At 50.9% G+C, this 20260-nt stretch overlaps 1 protein-coding gene across 2 annotated transcripts in view; it reads right to left on the reverse strand.

The window, feature by feature from the left end:
* The window catches only part of SCN5A (sodium voltage-gated channel alpha subunit 5), a 185371-nt gene that overhangs the window by 59732 nt on the left and 105379 nt on the right, over positions 1–20260 (reverse strand). For both annotated transcript variants that reach the window (XM_036737927.1, XM_036737926.1), the window contains exons 13-16: positions 18683–18815; positions 16804–17042; positions 7643–7816; positions 7063–7419 (exon numbers count right to left, since the gene is read on the reverse strand). In XM_036737927.1, the coding sequence (XP_036593822.1) occupies positions 7063–7419; positions 7643–7816; positions 16804–17042; positions 18683–18815 (903 nt within the window). The remainder of the gene's footprint in view (positions 1–7062; positions 7420–7642; positions 7817–16803; positions 17043–18682; positions 18816–20260) is intronic.

The following is a 20260-nucleotide window of genomic DNA, read 5'->3' on the forward strand; positions in this document are numbered from 1 at the left end:
GAGACTTTAGTCCTGCTGTACCAGACCCAGGGCATTGACAACTCTGGAGAGCATCCAGAGAAAGGTGACCAGGGTGGAGAGGGAACCAGAAACCAGACATCAAGTGGAGAGAATGAGGAGATGTCACAAGGCTTTGGGGGCACAGGCTTCCTGTTTGAAAGTCCTGTAGGGGCTGCCCTGGGGAGGAGGCATTTGGCTGGATCTGCTTGGTCCCAGAGGGTGGAACAAGGAACAGTCGCATGGAAGTACAGAGAAGCAGATGGTGGATGGATGGCAGGACAAATTTCCTAATTAGCAGAGCTGACCCAAAGTGGAAAAGGCCGCCTGGGAGGCAGTGAGGTCTCCCTCGTTGGACACGTCCAAGCGTAGACTGGATGTGTGACTAGGGGTTAGATGAGATGCCACAGCATCACAGATTGAGAGCTGAAGGAGACCTCAGAGGTCATTAAATTCATGCCCTCACCAACCCTGGCAGGTAAGTTACATAGGCATTAATATCCCTATTTTACAACTGAGGAATCTGAGGGTCAGAGACCTACCCAGCAGCCCACAGCTGGTGCCAGAGGTGGGAGCGACACCCAGGTCTCTTCAGCCTCTAAGCCCGGCTCTCTTTCCTGAATGGCTCTATCTCTTCCACACAATGGGACCCCCTTCCCTGGCCTCCCAGTTCTTCCCCTGTGGGGCTGGGCTGCATGGGACTCTGTATTCCTCTGCCTTTGGTCCCAGGAAGATTTTTCATCCTGTTTCCGAGTTCTCTTGATAAATCACTGATGTTTTTCAGTCCCCAAACCATAATCACTTCCCATTTAAATGGCAATCTCAGTGAGTGGTTGGCTTCCGCCCACTCAGCGACAGGCAGCTCCAGCCTGAATCAAGGAGGAGGCGGAGGCCAGCTCTGCGTAGGCTGGACCAGGCAGCCTTCAGAGGGGGCTTGGCAGCTCATCTCAGCTACCCAGAAAAGTGCCTCTCAGCCTGGCCTCTGGGTAGAGGTCACCCAGAACCCTCAGCAAGCATTTATTCTGGGGTTGGAGGAGGGGCCCAGGCCTTCCCCCTCCCTTCCTGGACTCCAGGGAGGGGGTCACCCACCCAAGACCCTTATCAGTGCCCTCAGGAAGGACTTGGAGCTCCACATTCCCTTCCAGGGGCAGAAAATAACAGGAACTATGGAAGCCATCTAGACAGAGGCCCCTACTAGGAGTCAGGCTACCTGGGTTCTTCACCTTGTCCTTCTCGCTGTGTGACCTTGGACAAGTCTCTTTCCTTCTCTAGCTGTAATCAAGGGGTCTGCTACTGGGTAATCTCAAAGGTCTCTTCTGGATCTGGGGCTCTAGGAGTCTGGGAAAAGCCTACAGGGCATAGCCTGGGTCTCCCATACTCGAGGCTTGTACCTCAGTTTAGTAACTGGTAGTGCCCTGCTAGAAGGGCAGGGGTGGGGAGGTGATTGGGGCAAAAGCTAAATTGAGGGTCGGGGGTTGTGACCTTCCTACACTGCAGGTGACGTCACAGTGGAAGACGTCCCACTTCAGGTCATATGTGAGGCCATCGAGTAGGTCACATGGGAGATAATTCATGCAAACTATTTGGCAAACCTTAAAGTGATTTCTGGTTCAGTAAATAGAGGCAGTGATGCCTAATGGCTAGATCAATAGGCCCAAAGTCAGGAAGACCTGGGTTCAAGTCTTGACCCACACACTTATTAGCTATGTGACCTTGGGTAAGTCACTTAATTGCTCTTCTGTAAATGGGCATGGTCATAGCAGCTACCTCATAGGACTGTTCAATTCAGTTCAACAGGCTGAATTTATTAAATGGTGGGCACTGTCTTAGGTACTGGGGATGCCAAAAAGAGAAGCAAAAACAGTCCCTGCGATCAGGGGGCTTCTATTCAACTTGTTTGGTGAGATAGTTCGTAGCCAGCATTCTACAAATGGCAGCTGTTATTACTGCTGATGTCAGGCTAGATGAAGTCTAGTGCGAAGAAAGGAAACATCTGCCCTGAAGACCCTCACATCAATCAGTCGACCAACATTTAGTAAGTGCTCACCATGTGCCAGGCACTGTGCTAAGTTGAATGGTGATAAGAAGGAGTAGAGTAGGATGAACAGAATGAGGAAGGGGGAGGAGGAGGAGGAAGAGGAGGGGGGGAGGAGGGGAGGAAATGGAGGGAGAGGAGAAAAAGGAGGAGAAGGAGGAGGAGAAGGAGGAGGAGGAGGAGGAGGAAGAGAAAGAGGAGGGGGAAGAGAAGGAGGGGGGAAATGGAGGGAGAGGAGGGGAGGAGGAGAAGGAGGGGAGGAAATGGAGGGAGAGGAGAAGGAGGAGGAGGAGAAGGAGAAGAAGGAGGAGAAGGAGGAGGAGGAGGAGGAGGGAGGAAGAGGGAAAGGAGGAAGAGGGTGAGGAAAGGAGAGGGAGGAGGGGAAGAAATGGAAGGAGACAAAGAAGAAGAGGAGAAGGGGGAGGAGGAGGGGGAGAAGGAGAAGGAGGGGAGGAAATGGAGGGAGAGGAGAAGAAGGAGGAGGAGAAGGAGGAGGAGGAAGAGGGAGCAAGACGAAAAGGAGGAAGAGGGGGAGGAAAGGAGAGGGAAGAGGGGAGGAAATGGAAGGAGACAAGGAAGAAGAGGAAAAGGAGGAAGAGGAGGGGGAGGAGGAGGAGGAGGAGGAGGAGGAGAAGGAGAAGGAGGAGAGGGAGGAGGAGAAAGATGAGAAAAGGAGGAGGAGGAGGATAAAGAGGAGGAGGAAGGTGTGGAGAAGGAGGAAGAGGAAGGGGAGGAGGATGGTCTTTGGGGCAGGGAACCAGCAGAGAGTGCCTGGCTGGGCTGTCCTTGGATCCACAGCAAAAGCACACCCCAGAGGACTCTGTGACCAACAGCTGGCCTGTCTTGGATTCAATCAATCAACAATCTTTTATTAAGTGCATGCTCTGGAGGTACTAAGGGGACCAAAGGGAAAACCAGCCCTGCTCTTGAGGAACTGAAGCTCTAGTCTGTCTGGAATGGGGGGCATGACCATCCCCCCACTTCTCATGTCCCCTCTGCCTGCTCACTTCCTTCAAGGCCCTGCTCAGGAGCTGCCTGTCAGACCCTCCCAGAATCTTGTACATACACAGTTGTTCACATCTCCAGTCAGAGGTGGGGCCTCAGGGGCTGAGGAAACTTCTGAGGTGTGAAGCCCAGAGCCGAAGTGACCTTCCAGGGTGAAGAGTTTTCTGGGGCATGGTGCTAGCTCCTCATTAAGCTTCCTGAGGGCAGGAACTATACCCCCCAGCCCTCCCTATCCCCAGTGCTCAGCACAATATCTGGTGCGTAGCAGGTGCTTAATAAATGCGAGTTGATTTATTGCTGCTAGGCATTTCAGCCCATTTTAAGGCTTGCAAGATTGACATCTGCTGGACCTAATGAATAGTTTCTATCCTGGTCCTGTCCAGGTCCAGCTTCTATCTCTGCTCACTTCCTTGTACTCTCAAGGAGCTGACCACTGCCCCCAGGAATGTCCACTCAAAATTCACCTTTAGACTGGACTAGGTGGTCAGGAGATGCCATAGATAAAGTATCTTTAGATTCCAGCCGGGCATCTAACAAAGAATTCTTGTGAACAAGATGGCGAGTTACAGACTGGCTAGTATGACTAGGACTGTGTGAATAGCTAATCTCTAAGAGGAGTGGTGGATGGATTTGTGTTAACCTGGAGGGAGGTCTCTAATGGAGAGACCTAGGATTCTATCCTTAGCTCTCTTCACATTGTTAGTCTGATAACTGGCTGATGGTCAAGTCTGTGGAGATGGCGGTGGGTGGGGGGCAGCTTACTATATTGGATGACAGAGTAGGATACAAAATATCCCAGATGGGCTGGCTAGAACGATGGGCCTCATTGAATAAGACACAATGGAAGAGAGACAATTGGCAAGTCCTCCTTCCAATTTAAAAAAAGTCACCGGCTCTAGCCTAGGATGGGACAGACATGGACTTTCACATGAACTGCAAAATGAGGGTCTCTACCATCTCTGCTGGCTCCAAGATCCTGATTCTAAGAGTGTGGGAAGAGCCCAAAAAATGGTCTTGGAGAAGCAAGATGAATGAACAGAGTGACTTGGTGTCCACTTGTTGGCAGCCTCAGTAGAAGCCGGTGTCCAGAAGAAGGTAGGGGATTGCCCTGCTAGACTCGGACCCACCTGGAGGGTTGTGTGCCCTTTGGGGATCTGCATTTTAAGGACAACATTGATGCCTGGGACCATGCCTGGAGGATGGAAACAGCCATTTATAGAAACTGGATTAGAACAGTGTTCAGCTCAGAAAAGAGAAGGTGGGGGTGTCTGGGGAGGGGCATGAGCACTGTCTCCAGGTCCCTGCAGGGCTGGCATGGGGAAGACGGATGAGACTGGCCTTGTTTGAGCACAGAGGAAAGAATCAGGCACAAGGGGGGAGTGGCAGATTTTAGCTCGATATGAGGCCAAACACCCTGATGATTTGGGCTGTCTAGAAGTGGGGCAGGGTTGCTCAGGAGGCCCCGAATCTGCCATCACCAGAAAGCTCCAGGCAGGAGGACCATTTGCCTGAGATTCTAATTGGGCCAAGTCTTCACCCAAGTAAACAGAATAACTCCAAATTTCTCCTAATGTTTTATCCCATCCCTGTTGGCCTTGCTAGAGGCCCCTTTCAAAGAGCATTGACACAAGGTGTGGGCACTAAAGATGTGGTTCTCAGTTTTCTGGGCCAGCTTGATTTTCTCATGAGCATCCCCCACTCAAAGCTTTCTGCCTGGGAATGCCTTCTTCCTGCCTCCCCAAACACAAATGGTACCTGTCCTACAGTGCCTGGCTCAAGACCTATCTGGTCCAGGATACCTTTCCTGTCAAGGCAGAAGAGGAAACTGAGGCAGACTGAGGTTAGCTGACTTGCCCAAGGTCACACAGCTAAGATGTATCTGAGGTGAGATTCGAACCCTAGCCTCCTTGACTCCAAGCCCAGTAATCTATCCTCTACTCCATACTGCCTCTCCTCTAGCTCAAGGGAGTTCTGATTCTCTCTTCCAGAAGCCATCCCTTTCCTGCTCCCAGAATGGCTGTGGAGATGGTGTCTGTAACACACTGGAGACGCCACTGTGGAAGGTTCTGCACAAACCTCTGCTCTGCCAGCAGCCCCCACACTCCCTGTCGCTACCCTAGATCCTCCCACGGCCTCCATGCAGACAGATAATTGTTGCCTTTTGTTCTCAGAACGGGGAGATCTGGAAGCCTGTTAGCACAAGGTATGGGCCCTCCATTCATAAAATCATTCATGGAATACTGGAGCTGGAAGGGGCTGAAGGACATTCAATCCCACCCACTTCCTTATTTAAAAAAATCCCATCACTGCTGATGTCTTTCGGTTTGCATCAGTCATTTCTGGATATAGCTCACTTCCCACCCAACGAGCAGAAAAGAATTATTTGACATCAGCGGACACAGTGACCATGTGTGACAGCATGTGTGCCCCCCGGCTTCTCCAAAGAAAGGAGGGAGCTTCATTTCCTCATCTCTTTTCCTCAACTCCCTCACTTCAAAGAGGTGAAAAGTGCACAGGAGGGGACAAAGGCAGGTTCAAAGGCAGGCAGAGACAGGGGCAGGGCTGGGCTCTTTCCCCAATTCTATCCTGCTGTTGAATTCCTATTCTGAAGCAGTGTGTCTGCTTTAGAAGCTGAGTCTTAAATCCTGAGCTCATCTCCTGCCAAGGACTGGCAGCTCCAAGTGGACCACAGACATACTCACTGGGTTGGACAAGGAAGGTGGGCATAATGCTGGTCTTCTCCAACCATCTCACTGCCCAGCTCCACTGATTCTGGGTTGTGTTCACACCAGCTCATTCAAGGGAAATTTCCAAACCCAGCCCCTTCACCCTCGCAGAAATGCTGCAGAGAATGCCCCAGGTCCATAGGACGCAGTCTACTGAGGCAATGGCGTCTGGAGGAAATGATGCTGGTTTGGGAGTCAGAAGTGTTGGCTTCTGTTCTCTTCTTTATAGCTAGCTAACTGTGTGCCTTTGGCTAAGTCACTTCCCCACCTGAGACTTAGTTTCCCCACCTGTACTCGGGAGAAAATAATACCAACTCTGTACCCGTTGCCGGGCTGGTATCAGAATCAGACAAAATCACAGCTGGGAAGTGATCTGGAAAAAGGAAAGCCTCATCCAGATGTGAGGATTACAAGAGTGAAGGCTGACAGCCTGTGGGAAGGCACCAAATGCCCTGCAGATGCTAGGGATAAAAGCTGAAGGGGCCCACCAGTGTGACCCCACTCTGATCCTGAATGGAGGAGAAGCCTTCTGTCTCGGCAGCATCTGCTCCCAATGGCTGTCAGATGGAGAGCTCCCGTGGGCGAGCAGCCGACAGGTAAATGAAAGCTGCTTTCTGTCTGGAGCAAGGCAGCTCATCCCTGAGTGCACTGAGGCAGACACAGCCTCTCCTCCCCTCCAACACACACACACATATATGCATGTGTGCCCACACGCACACACATGTGCACACACACACACACACACACACACACGCACGTGTATGTGTGCACACACACCTCAGGGTCATAACACCACAGGCTCAGTACTCCAGAGTTGGCAGGGACCTCAGAGGCCCCCTAGTCCAACCCCACTACTTTATAGATGAGGCACCTGAGGCCCAAAGAAGCTATTGGACTTGTCCATGATGACATTACTAAAATCAGAGGTGAGATTTAAACTCAAAACTCCCTGCATCTAAGCCCATCACTCTAGCCACCAGACCATCTGGCCTTTTGGCCTATGAGTCAGGTACCAGGCTGGATTCTGGTGATACAAATGCTAAGAATGAAACAATCCCTACTTCACATTCTAACAATTTTGTATCAATGGAATTTCATCCCCCACCTCCACAGCTTGTCTCCCTGCACTTTCATATCATATCCAGTATGTTAGTTCCTCCCTGTCTGGAGTCCCCCTCCTAGATTAGATTCTCTTCTTTTTTTTCTTCTCTTGGTATCCCCCATGGTACCTACCCAGCCCACAGGGGCTGCCACTAAGCATCTGTCACGGGAGGGACAGATGGCCAGCGACACACTCACCACCAGGTTGCCAATGACCATCACGAGGAGGAAGACGAGGAGGCACAGGGACTGGCCGGACACCTCCATGCAGTCCCACATGGTCTCTATCCACTCCCCGCAGAGAATCCGAAAGATGATGAGGAAGGCGTGGAAGAAGTCCATCATGTGCCAGCGGGGCAGCAGGCCTGAGCTGCTGATGCGGTGCCTCTCCTCTGAGTAGTTCTTCCCAAACAGCTGCATGCCCACCACGGCGAAGATGAAGACGATGATTGCCAGTACAAGAGTCAGGTTCCCCAGTGCCCCCACCGAATTGCCAATGATCTTGATGAGGGTGTTCAGGGTGGGCCAGGACTTGGCCAGTTTGAAGACCCTCAGCTGGGAACAGAAGGTGAAAAAGACCGAGGATTTGGGATCTAGAGCCATCTGGTCCAGTCCCTTCACTTTACAGAGAAGGAAACTGAGGCAGGGGGAAGTGATCTGCCCCAATTCCTACAGTTAGCAAGAGGCACAGCTGGGATTCGAACCCGGGTCTTGACTCTGAATCTAGTTTGGAGGGCTCCCTGGAGGGCATGGAAACCCAAGGGAGGAGGGGCCTTACCAGTCGGAAGGAGCGCAGCACCGATAGGTTCCCCATGCGGGACAGGCCCAGCTCCATGAGGCTCAGAACGACAATAATGCTGTCAAAGATGTTCCAGCCCTGTTGGAAGTAGTAGTAAGGGTCCAGGGCAATGATCTTGAAGGTCATTTCTGCTGTGAAGATGCCGGTGAACACCTGGGGAAGGAGGGGCAGTATGACCTCCAGGGCCCCAGACAGGGCACCGAGTGCCTGGCCGCTGAGCAGCGCTGCCCATTGCCCAAAAGGCATCTTCCACCCCTCTCCCCATCCCCCCATTTTGTCTGGTCCTCCAAGCAGCCCTTGAGGTGCTAGGATGGGGAAGCCCTTGGCAAAGAGGAGGCCACTGGGGCCTGGAAAGAGAAGTGGGGACCCATGCCCAGACCACACAAAAGGAAGCTGGGAACAAAGCTGGGGGCCAGGACTCCAGACCCTCCCCAGCTGCTCCTGTCAATCCAATTCAACTCAACAAACATCTATTAGTGGTCTGCTATGTGCCAGGTGCCGTGCTAAGCCCTGGAGAAACCAAGACAGGCTCTGCCCTTAGGGAGCTTACATTCCACTGGGTGGGGGCAATGTGGAAATACGTTACACAGATAAGTAAATTCCAAATATATTTGACATGAGAGAGCCAGGCAGTGTGGAAGAAAGTTGGCTTCAGGATGACCCAACTCCAACACTGGCTCTGTGACCCTGGCCAAGTCACTTAAGTCCTGCTTGCCTCAGTTTCCTCATCTGTAAAATTTGGATAACAGCCCCTACCTCCCGGAGTCTCTGTGAGGAGCAGATGAGATGTTTGCAAACCTTAAAAACACCAATAAAGGCTAATAAAGTCACCGTTTGAGTGTCTGTATGAAGTAATTTAGCGGTGGCGGTGGGGAGTGGCTGAGAGATCAGAGGAGCCCCTTCTTCCTTGAAGGGGCCCTCAAGGGCAGAGACAAGGAGGGAGAAGCTTCCAGGCACAGGGACCACGTCCTCAGTCTCTGGGTGGCAGAGGCCCCCTTGCCCAGCGCTGCTTCCTCTGCTGAGGTGTTAGTGGGGATGATACTGCCCAAGGTGGCTGTAGGAATCTCACGATCCTCAGAACCTGCACTCTCCTGGGCCTCACTTTCCTCGTCTTTAACATGAAGGGTCTGGGCTAGATTGTAGATTTGAAGCCATGAGTCAGTGGAAGAGACTTCAGTAGTCAGAGGACAATCAATTTCGAGCTGAAAGGGCGACCTCCTCATTTGGACCACAGAGCTTGTGACTTGTCCAAGGTCACACTAAGTCATGTTCCCCCTGCACCACAAGATCGTCTCATCCAATGCCCCCATTTTACAGAGGAGGACACTGAGCTCCAAACAAGGAAAGTGACGGGTATAGACTCCAGAGGTAGTAACTGACAAAGCCCCAGTTTGAATCCAGGCCCTCTGATAGCAGATGGGAGGCTTCCACCCCTGTGTCCCTTAGACATCACCCCTGTGATCCCTTCCAGCCCCAAACTTACAACCCTCCCTTTGCCCATCCATCCTGGGCCCGGCTGCTGAGGGCAAAGGAAAACAGCCTGTGGATGCCCCCGCTTCCAGGAGGACACGAAGGTACCCGGGGCCTCCTAGTTACTGTGTGAAGCTGGCCGGGCTGAGGTCAAGGGGTTCACTACCAGGCTGGCTGCTGGGGCCCCAGATCATGAAGGAGCTGGAGCCTGCCTGGGTGGAGAGTCGGGAGAGGGGAGCTCCTCCAAACAACTGACAAAGCCTTCAAGGGCTGAAGGGAATAGGATGAATGCTTAAGAATGAAATGCACGGATGTGTAGGAGGATTATTATCCATCACAGCAATAAAAACTAATCATTAATAACTGGGAAGCCGCCAGAGGGCTCGTGCTAACAGAGTGGAGCGCCCATAGCCCCTGGCCACAGCTGTCACTCTGCGTGACTGAAATCTCTGGTGAAGGTAACATTCATTTCTGCAGAAGAAACATTCCTAGGCTCTCCCTGGCCGGAAGCTCTCCCTTTCTGGCCCCATTACGCAACACGGTTACACAACGACAGCAGACCCTCTTCTTTCTCCCAAACCTTCGGCTCCAGGGAAGTCCTTGTGGTAGCCAGAAGCCACAACCTGTGGCTCGAACCCCTCCTGAACAAGGCCCCGTGGCCCACCTCCCAATGCTGGGCCTTTGCATGAGAAGGCCCCTCCATCCTGGGAATATGCGCCTCCTCCCCCTGCCTCTTCCCATACCTGGCTTCCTTCGAAGCACAGTCTAGTGGCCACTTCTGCCAGTGAGCCTTTTCCTGGACCTCACAGTAATTACTTACTGTATATATGCCACTTCCTCTGGTAGAGTGGTAATTTCCTGAGGACAGGCACCGTTTAGTTTTTTTGGGGGGTGGGGTGAGTCTTCCCAGCCTCTAACAGTATTTGGCACATAACAGTCACTTAATAAATGTATTGATATTGTCCCCTCCCTACCAGTAGACTGGGGGCTCCCTGAGGGCAGGCTTTCAGTCCTGTTTTGTTCCTGTCTTTGTATTCCCAGCCCCTGGTATAGTCCCTGGCCCATAGGAGGGGATTCAGAAATGTTTGAAATGTTGCATTGGATGGCCCCCAAAGGACCAGGCAGACCTAGAAGGCAGAAGTGATGGATAGAGGGTGAAGCCCCAGGGAGGCTCTGCAGCTGCAAAGGGTGCTGGGAACATATCCCAGAGAGCTCAGAAATCAAGAAGAATAAAGATGAAACAGGGGGGTTTCAAGGATTCCATAACCCAATTCTGTCTGAGCCCTAGAGGACAGATTGAGGGCAGCTGGCAGTCCTGACAGAACTCCAATGAAGGGTGAGTCAGGGGGAGGAAGCCTCAGTGAGTCAATCAACCCATAAGGCCTCCTTCACTGAAGGCCTGCTGGGTGCCCAGCTAAGGACACCCCTGCTCCCAGTGAATGCCAGTGACTAGAGTCAGCATGTCAATGAACCAGCTGATTCCCAATTATCTGGGCCCATGCTGCTGGGAGGAGGGGGCAGAGGAAGTGACCTCGTTTGAACCAGCGGGGGCTGCCCTGAACTCCCTGGGGGATGACACAGGAACATCACCAGGCTGGTGCCCTTACAGTCCTCCCTCCCTCCCCTCCACCATCTCCCCAAACAAATGCATGTTCCACATTCACATCTTTGCTCATGGTGGTCTCCTGTCTCCAAGGCCACCCTTTATTCCTCTACACGCATCCAAATTATCCTGATCTTTCAAGGCTCAGCTCCAGCTTCTCGAAGGAGCCTTCTGACATCCTTATCTCCTATTGACTTTCCCCTTCTCTGACCACTTGCCATCCCATCTTTCCTGGCTTGTTCTCTGCTTGCTCCATAGACAGGAGTCTTGTCTCTCCAACCAGACTGGGAGCTTCCTGAGGATAGGATCTGTGTCTCCTCTTCTTGCCCTCCCCCTCAAAATGGAGCCTAGAACAGGCAGGGTTGATCACTACCCCACTTTTGGAGACTTCTGATTCTTAGGGACAAATGAAGGAGTGAAAAAGCATGAGTTATATGCTCCCTGTGTGCCAGGCATTGTGCTAAGAACTGGGGATACGAGCAAGCTAGAGAGATCCTTCCCTCAGGTGCTTATGTTCTTTTGGGGAGGATATATAGAAAGCAGGGGAGGGGGTTGTGTATGTGATGGCAGGGCTAGGAAGGTTCTGGAGCCCTGGTTCAGAGCCTCAGGCTCCCAGGCCTGAGTTCATGACCCATTGGGAGGCCGATGAGGAGGAGGACCTGAGCGCAGGCAGCCTGGCTTGGGAAAGCCTGGGAAGCTGTCTTCTGTGTCAGTGTAAACCAGCCTCTTAGTGACCTTCCTCCAGGGCTCCCAGCTCTGCTCTCTGGGGCCAAGAGGAGCAGAACTCATTTCTCTTTCACATAAAAACCCTTTAATAACTTGAAGAGAGTCAGTATGCTCACCCTAACAGTCTCTTCTTTAGTCAATCAGTCAGTTGAGAATTCGTGAAGCACCTACTAGGTGCCAGGCACTATGCCAAGCACTGGAGATGGCCAGAAAATGTGAAAGCAATCTCTGCCCTCAAGGGGCTCATGCTTTAATGGAGGAGGCAACGTGCGTACAACTGTGGACCTACAAGAAGCAGACAGCAGAAATGGCAGGCAATCTCGCAAAGAAGGCATCAGTAGCACCCAGAAAGGCCTCTTGCAGATGGTGGGATTTAAGCTGAGTTTTGAGAGAGGCCAGGAAAGCACGGTGAAGATGAGAAGGAAGAACATTCCGGAAATGGGAGATGGCCAGTGAAGGAGCAGGAGTGTTATGTGCACCAAGGCCACTGTGGCCGGGGAGTAGAGAGTGAGAAAACTGGGAAGCTCATGCATGTCAAACAGAGGACTTTCTATTTGATCCTGGAGGCCATAGGGAGTTTAGTGAGTAGGGGGTGACATAATTGGACCTGGGCTTTAGGCTGAGTGGAGGATTTCTTGGAGTGGGGAGAGACTTGAGGCAGGCAGACTGCTCCCTTCCCCCTCAAAGCAGGCTATTGGGATAGTACAGGTGTGAGGCAATGAGGGTCTGCACCAGGGTCTGGCCAGTGTCTGAGGAGAGAGGGGGAAGACTTGCCAACATAATGGATATGGAGGATGAGGGAGTGAGGAGTCAAGAATGAGGCCTAGGTTATAGTCCTGGTGACTGGGAGGAGGGTGGAGCTGTGACAGTAAGGATGGTAGGAAGAGGAGAGGGTTTGGGGGAAGGATGATTTCTGTTTATAGGCCACACAATCATTGTATGGCATCACCTTGGAGGCCCTCACTATCTACCTCATCCTTTTCTGTACGTTCTCTGTCTTGTCAGTATCCTTCCTAAAATGTGATACCCAAATTGGAACACAATCCTCCATCTGTCATCTGCCAAGGGCATCGAATGGTAGCTGGCATTCTCACCTCTCTTGTTCTGGACATTTTGTCTCAGGTGCCATCTCCTACAAGAGGCTGAAGACAAATGCTGCCTAGGCTGGCACTGGCTATTGTGGCTGTCATGTCGCACTGCTGGCTCATAGAAAGCTTGCCTGTGTTTTTTTCATAACAACTCTATTGTCTGGCCACCCCTCCCCCACCTTTGTGAACTTGATTTTTTGACCCCAAAGGGAAAACTTTACATTTATTTTATTAAATTTGATCTGCTTAGACACAGCTCATTGTTCTAGCTTGTTAAGAGATTTTTGGTCCTGACACATCATTCCATGAGTTATCTCTCTGTCCTAACTTAACTGTCTGCAGACTTGACAGCTGGGTCACCTATGCCTTCATCCAAGGCAATGATAAAAATCTTGAGTTGAATAGCCTAAGGTCAAGGAGAGATCCTTGAGGCACTCCCTTACAGACTTTCTTCCAGATTTATATCAACCCATTAATGACTTTGGATCCATGTATTTAATCCTTTCTGAATCTGCCTAGCTGGATCATCATGCCCTGGATTATTCACTGCTAATCCACTGGTAATTGAAACTAGATTCTCATTGAACCTGAGAATCTCCATCTTGTGTACCAGGGTAGCATGAGAACTGTGCTGTTAAACGTTTGGCTAAAATGGGTGGCTCTCATCCACAAAAATGAACTAGAACTTTGTTCTGACCATCTTTGGATGGTCTCAGAAGCCAGGCTGCTCCCAATGAGCAGAGAGTTTACCAGAAGAATGACAAGTGGCTAAGGTGATGTAATCATTGTGGACAAGTCTGGGCTTTTGTGCTCTTAGAAAATGATTTCCAAGTCATTTTGTTTCTTGTTTGATTCCATCTGGTCTCCTCCATGCCAACACCTTGAGCTATGGGTTCAAATGATCAATCACCTCAAGGCACAAGAATGAGGAAGGTACAATCCACTCACAACTGTCACAACCCAACAACAATCAATGCAACCCAACCCATTCTAATTCGATCCCAATTTAAACCAATAACATCCTAACACAGCCCAACTACAACCCAACCACACTGAAACAAAGTCTAATCACATGCCAACACAATTACCACACAAGAGATCAAATGAGTTAACATCTAAGGTGCTTTGTATATCTTAAACCATTATATAAATGGAAGCAGTTATTGGCTAATATTAAGCTGATCATATCCTAATACAACACTACAACCCAATCACAATTCAAAGCCCAACCACATGCCAACATGATTAACACATAACTGAATCACATACCAATATAACCCAACTGCAGCCTACCAAAACCCAATAGTACCCAACTACATTGCAAATGATCCTAGCCTAATACCAACACAATAAGTCAATCTAACTTTATCCCAACACAACACAACTGTGACTATAACCCAATATAACCCAAGAATATTTTAACAAAGTGTAATGGCCTGCAGCACAATTACAAGCCAACCCTGTCACACACCAACCCAGTCATAACCCATGGTCGCCCAACCATAATGTAACAAAGTGCCATATAATGGTAACACAATCACAATTCAACCCAATCACAGACCAAAGTAACAGAAATGTAACCCAATATAACCTAACCACATCACAACAAAGTTCAGCCATATGCTGACACAGTCACAACCTGCTCCAATAGCAACTCCTGCATAGCACAACATACACAAATCACACATATGATAGCAATGCAATTTCAGCCTAACCATGACCCAACACAGCCATGCCTGGAAAATACCTTAACCCCGTACTTCCACCGCCCAACCTCGACACAACTACAACAACCCAAATCTGATTCATATGTAGCCCAGTGGCCTTCCACTGGAACTACCCCACAGAATGACCACTGTGTTCTCTTGCTTTGAAAGTCTCCTACAGACTCTCAGGAGCCTTTTCCGTTGCTGTGTTCACTTTGAGGAGCAAAGTGAAGACATACAAATCCCCCAGAAGCAGGATCGTTGTGGTGACAGGTTCAGAACAAGTACTGGGCACAGCTTGGCACAGAGTCAATGGCTTTGCCAAGCAATAAATTATTTCGGGAAGGTAAACCCTTCAGTGCGAGAGACCTGTCAGATGGTGGGGAACCTGCTATTTTTTAGAGTCTGGAGAATGCTGGGAATATCCAGCCCAAGGCTGCAGGTAGAGCATGTGCTACGAACGATCTGGTGGAGCCCACCCAGATGCTGGTCCTCAGAGGACACCTGTCATGTATTACTTCTGCAAACCTGAGCAGATAATGAAATCCTTGCAGAGGCCTGGCTGTAACAGCCACACACCCTGACTTGTTTTTAGTCTCCAGGGAGGCCCAAGCCATTTCTGGTTTGGTCCCTCCTCTCCCTACATCACTCAGGGAGTGATGCCCATTCCCAAGGCAGCGAACAATTGTTTTGAAGGGGTAGAAATTGTGCCCAGAGAAGTCAGATCTGCCTAAGGCCCTGCAATGAACCACAGTTCATCTGGGATTAGAACCTGGGTGTCTTGTGCCCTTAGAGAGGTATCATTGCATGGTGGATAGGCTGCTGGACTTCGATTTAGAAAGACATGGGTTCAAGTCCTGCCTTACTAGCTGTGGGACCCTAAGCAAGTCATTTATCTTTTCTGTGGCTCAGTTTCCTCATCTGTAAAATGAGACAGTTGCACTTGACGGCCTTGAAGGTCCATTCTGGCTCTGAATCCATGATCCCATGGCTCCCCGTGCAGACTCATCCGTTGATTGCTGTCCCTCTTCTCACCCTCCTCCAACCTATTACTTAACCAATGACATCTTTTATTATCTCCCTGCAAAGCCCTATCATGAGCTCTCCATGCCTGCCCCCACCCCAAATGCCCCCTCCCCTGTTCCCAGTAGTACAAGTCATGCCCTTTCTTTCCTTTAAAACCCAGCACTAGAATGCTGGGCAATTGTAATGACCAAACTTAGACCCAGAGAAAAGCTGAGAGGTTGAACCTCCCTCCTTCACTATAGAAGTGGGGAACTATGGATGTGGAATACTGTATATAGTGTCAGGCATGGGGGATGTGCTGCTTGGTTTGGCTGAAGTCTTTTTTCTTTCTTTTCAAACTTTTGCTATCAGAGGTGGCTCCCTGGTTAGGGGAGGCTGGAAGGGCATATTCAGAAACGGATGCAATGCAAAAACAAGACATTAATAAAAAGAAGATTTAAAACCCCCCCTCTTCCCTGCAGTCCTCCTTGATTAAGCCCACCTGCACCTGACCATCCTTATTTCCTTTTCTCCTAGAATTAATGACTTGTAGGACAATAGCATCTTAAAGATGAAAGGGGCCGTCTCATGCATCTCTGTGTTCGACTGGATGGATCCCCTCTGTGAGAACCGTGGCATAATTTAGGTGTGTATATGTATGTGTATATGCATGTGCATGTGTATATGTACATGTATATACTGTATGCATATGTATGTATTATGTATGTATATGTATATATATATGTGTGTAGTGCCTGCTTACACACCTGGGAAATGTCTTGGAGTGGTGTTCCCACCTGCATGTTTGGACTCCCCACTAAATTACCCAAGTCTCTGCTTAGACCGGAGGCCTTCTGGAGGTTTTCTATGAAGCTGGGGTCCCACACAGAGCAGCTCCGGCCTTTCCCCTCAGACCAGGGGCTCCCCATTGCCAACTCTGGGGGCCTTCCTCCACTGACTGGCACTATGCTAAGTGCTGTGAATTTTAGAATTGGAAGGAATCTTCCTGATACACAATAAGGGATCTTTACCAGAACCTTCTTACTGCTCAAAGAGCTCCAGGCAGGGAGAGCCTTCCACCTCTGGGGCACCCTGAAGGGCTAGCAAGCTTTTCTGAACATCAGGCCCAAATCTTTCTCTCTGTACCTCTGTCCAGCCCCTTGTTCTGCCCTCTGGTGCCAAGCAAAATGAGTGGAATTCTTCATCCACTTGGGGGGTCATAGGGTCACAGCTTTAGAGCTAGAAGGGAACAGAGGCCATTGAGTCTAGAATCCTTATTTTGCAGATAAGGAAATTGAGGTACAGGGTCAGACAGCCAGCAAATATCTGAGGCCAGATTTTAACTCAGGTCTTCCTGATTCCAGGCCCCGAGCTCCCTCTGCCACATTACTGATGGACTCCAAGTCCAGAGCTCTCTGTACCATACCACCTGGCTATCTCTGAGAGGCTTTTATGGAGTCCCTGAGGATGGGCCCAAATCTCCCCCCACCCAGGATAGCTGTGCCCATGCCACAGGGGCTTCTGGCTCCCCATATCTCTTACCAGGTTGCCAACCTGGAGCATCTCCTCAAAATCAGGGGTCATGTTGTAATGCTCGAGCGCCATGAACAGGGTGTTGAGCACGATGCAGATGGTGATGGTGAGGTCGGTGAAAGGGTCCATCACGACGCACTTGACGTTCTTCTTGATGGTCAGCCACAGTGGGCAGCACTCCCAGATCAGATAATTCTGAGCAAAGCGGTTCCAGCAGGGGGGACACTTCCGGTGTGACTCCTCCAGCTCTGGGGAGGAGAACTTGGCCATGGGGGGGATGTTGGGATCCCTAGCGCCCCCAGGCATGAGCCCCCAGGAGAGCATGGAAAGATGGGAACAAGATGGCAGCCTTGGGAAGGGTGGGCTTAGAGATCACTTAGTCCATCTCCAGCACCATACAGGTGAGGAAACTGAGGCCCAGTGACTGAGACTGAGTAGAGGCCTAGGAGCACTACCCCCCCCCCCAATTCCAGGCTCTTCTGCTCTATCACGCTGCCTTTCTGACTAGAGTTGTGCACCAATCTTCTTGTTCCCTGAGCTGTTGCCATCTACACTGCTCCCATGATCCAGTTCAGCAACGCCCACACAGGATCAGAGACGTAGACCTGGAGGGACCCTTAAAGGTCATCTAGTTCAACGCCTTCCCTTTTACAGATGAGGAAACTGAGGCCCACTGAGGAATCCACCTGCCCAAGGTCCCACAAGGTGAGAGGCATGGCTAGAATTCATCCTGTGAATACACTCTGCATGGCACATGGATGAGAAGTGGCTTTGGAGTCCTGGAAGAATTTCCCAGTAGCACTCACTTCCTAGGGTTGCTGTAGCAATGGGTATCTAGTGCTTGAGAAACCTTGAAATCACCATATAAATGCCAGCTCCCGCCATTTCTATCACTGTCTACACCATCTACCGCTGTCTACACTGGCCGCCTCCCCTGCTCATATTACCTGGATTATGGTGTCCACACTGCTGACACTACTCATATGGTATATGTACACCTGTTATTGGAAAGAGGATGGCCTCTGGGGAAAGGGTGTTGAACCTGGTGCCACAGGACCCGAGTTTGAATTCTAGTGCTGCCACTTAGGAGCTGTGTGATTCTGGGCAAGTCATGCTATTTCTCTGGGCCTTGGTTTCCTCACACGTAAAATGGGGGTTGGGAGGTAGACTGGATGAGTTATAAGGTCACTTCTGGCTCCAATTCCACCATCCCAGGGATCCCTCAAGTCCTTCCCCTTCTGGCCACCAGGGGAGGTGGGGGGGACACGCTTAGTAATTTGGCTTTGTACAGAAATTAGGAGGCAAATATGTGATGGAAAACACAGAGGCCTTAGGGCCCAGAGCTGAGTCAGCTTGGCCATTTACCAGTTGTATGATCTTGGGCAAGTCCCTGTCCTTCTCAGGGACTCAGTTTCCTTATCTGTAAAATGAGGGTGTTGGACTAGATGGCCTCTCAGGACTCCCCTAGAGTCTAAGCCCCTTGTTTTAGACATGACTTGATGAGGCCTTGTCCAAGGATACATTTGATCTTAAGGATCAGAGGTGGGATATGAACCGGGGCCTGACTCCAGAGCCAGGCCTTTCTGGAATATCCCCAGTATGAGAAGGAGTGGAAGTTCCTGTCCTGGAGAAGGAAGAAACTTTCACCCCACCCACAATGTCTGATGTAGTGGCCTGGCCTCAGATGACCCTTCATTATCTCTTGGTCCCCCTCACCCCAGGCCCAGGTTGAGGAGCTGGCTGCCTTAGCCCAAAGGGGCTTGAGCCCTAGGAGTTGGGCTCCCACCCTCATGGCCAAGCCCGGGAAGTGTCTGGCTGGGGCGGATCCTGGGGAAGGTCCATGGGGAGGGACGGCTGAGCCCAAGGGGTCCCAGGCCCTTGAACTGACCTTCCAGGGCACTGGTGATGACGCTGACGGCACTTAAGGCCCGCTGCCGTTCATGTGGCTCCTCGAAGTATTCCAGAGAGAGGCGCTGGGGCATCAGGAGCTGCTTCTTACTGACTTCTTCTGACACGGAGGTCTGGGTAGGGCGACAGTCAACACTTATGTCAAGCTTTAAGGTGTACAAAAGGCAGGGTAGAGAGCATGACCCTGGATCCCCAAGACAACCCCCACTTTACAGATGGACACTGGTCCAGAAACGCTAACATTCCCTGGATTGATGTCCCTGGCTGTGCCACTTGAGCAAGCCAGGGAACCTCTGGTTGCGCCAGGCATCTGTCTAAGCTACAGATGAGTGGTTGATCGGAATAAGGTGATGGAGTTTCCATACCTAGGGTTTCCCACGATAAGAAGATCATGGTTTTGGATGGAAAAAAGGTTTGCAAAGCAGGTCTTAGACCTGAGCAGCAGTCTGGCCCATTGTACCTCACTGCTGGGGTTAGGAATGCCTGCTGGGTGCTACCCTAGGGAGGCCTGCCTGCAGCCCCTGGGCTCGGGTCAGTGGCCCCTGGAGAAGTCAGGGTTATCATCCAGCCAACTGATGCATCAGGGTTACTATAAACACATGAATTTCTACACTGTGTCCCCTCAGGCTCATAGGGTATCCCCACCCAGCTTCCAGAGCCAGACCCTTTCCCAACTACCTGGCAGCGCTAGAGCTGAGAGGCCATCTGCCCTACTCCCCTCCTTTTCAGAGATGGGGACTGTCCAGGGGGCCACTCTACCTTCCCCACATCCTCCTCAGCCTCCTCAGCCCCTCTGCTCTTTTCTTCACTCCAGGGCTCTCCTGGGCTTTTGGATGACTTCAAGGGGCCAAAAGGCCCAGCAGGCTCTGCCTTCTCCTGACCCTGCTACCCTCTTGGGCAGCCTGTGTGTTTTTGGATGAGACACTAGTGTGTCTAGTTCATATTAAGTATCATAAGGAATGAATAATTCATACCACAAATGCAGAAACCCTGTCTGTTCTAGACCTGAAGACTAGACAAGCAGAGTCAGTGCCTGGGGGAGGGAGATGCCTGGGGGCTCCCCTGAGGCCCCTTGAGCTCCACCCCCTCTGCTTTGGGGCAGCACAAGGCCAGCCTCTCTGCCTCCTCTCAGCCAGGCCCCTTCCCCCAGTTCTGGGGGAAGTTCAGGGCCCAGTCCCCATATCGTCTGCTTCTAGGACACGGTCGATTCGTCTCCTCTGTTTTTCAGTCCCAGCTAAGATTCCACCTTCTCCCGGAAGCCTTTTTGGATCCCCATTGATTTTAGTGCCTTCTCTCCATTGGCCATTTCCAAGCTGTCCTGTCACCATCTTGTTTGTACAGTTATTCACACACCATCTCCCCCACGAGCTCCCTTTGGGCAGCTGCTGTCTTGTCATTTTCAGTATTTGTAGTATGCAGCACAGTGCCAGGCACACAGTAAATGTTTAATAAATGTTTTTTGACTGACTGACTGAGACTTGTCCAAGCTCCACTGGCTTCTTGGGCCCTCAGAGGCACCTCAGACTCCCTGTCCAAACCCACCCCTTCAAAACTGTTG

This window comes from Trichosurus vulpecula, chromosome 9, assembly GCF_011100635.1.
Source record: "Trichosurus vulpecula isolate mTriVul1 chromosome 9, mTriVul1.pri, whole genome shotgun sequence".
Lineage (NCBI taxonomy): Eukaryota > Metazoa > Chordata > Mammalia > Diprotodontia > Phalangeridae > Trichosurus > Trichosurus vulpecula.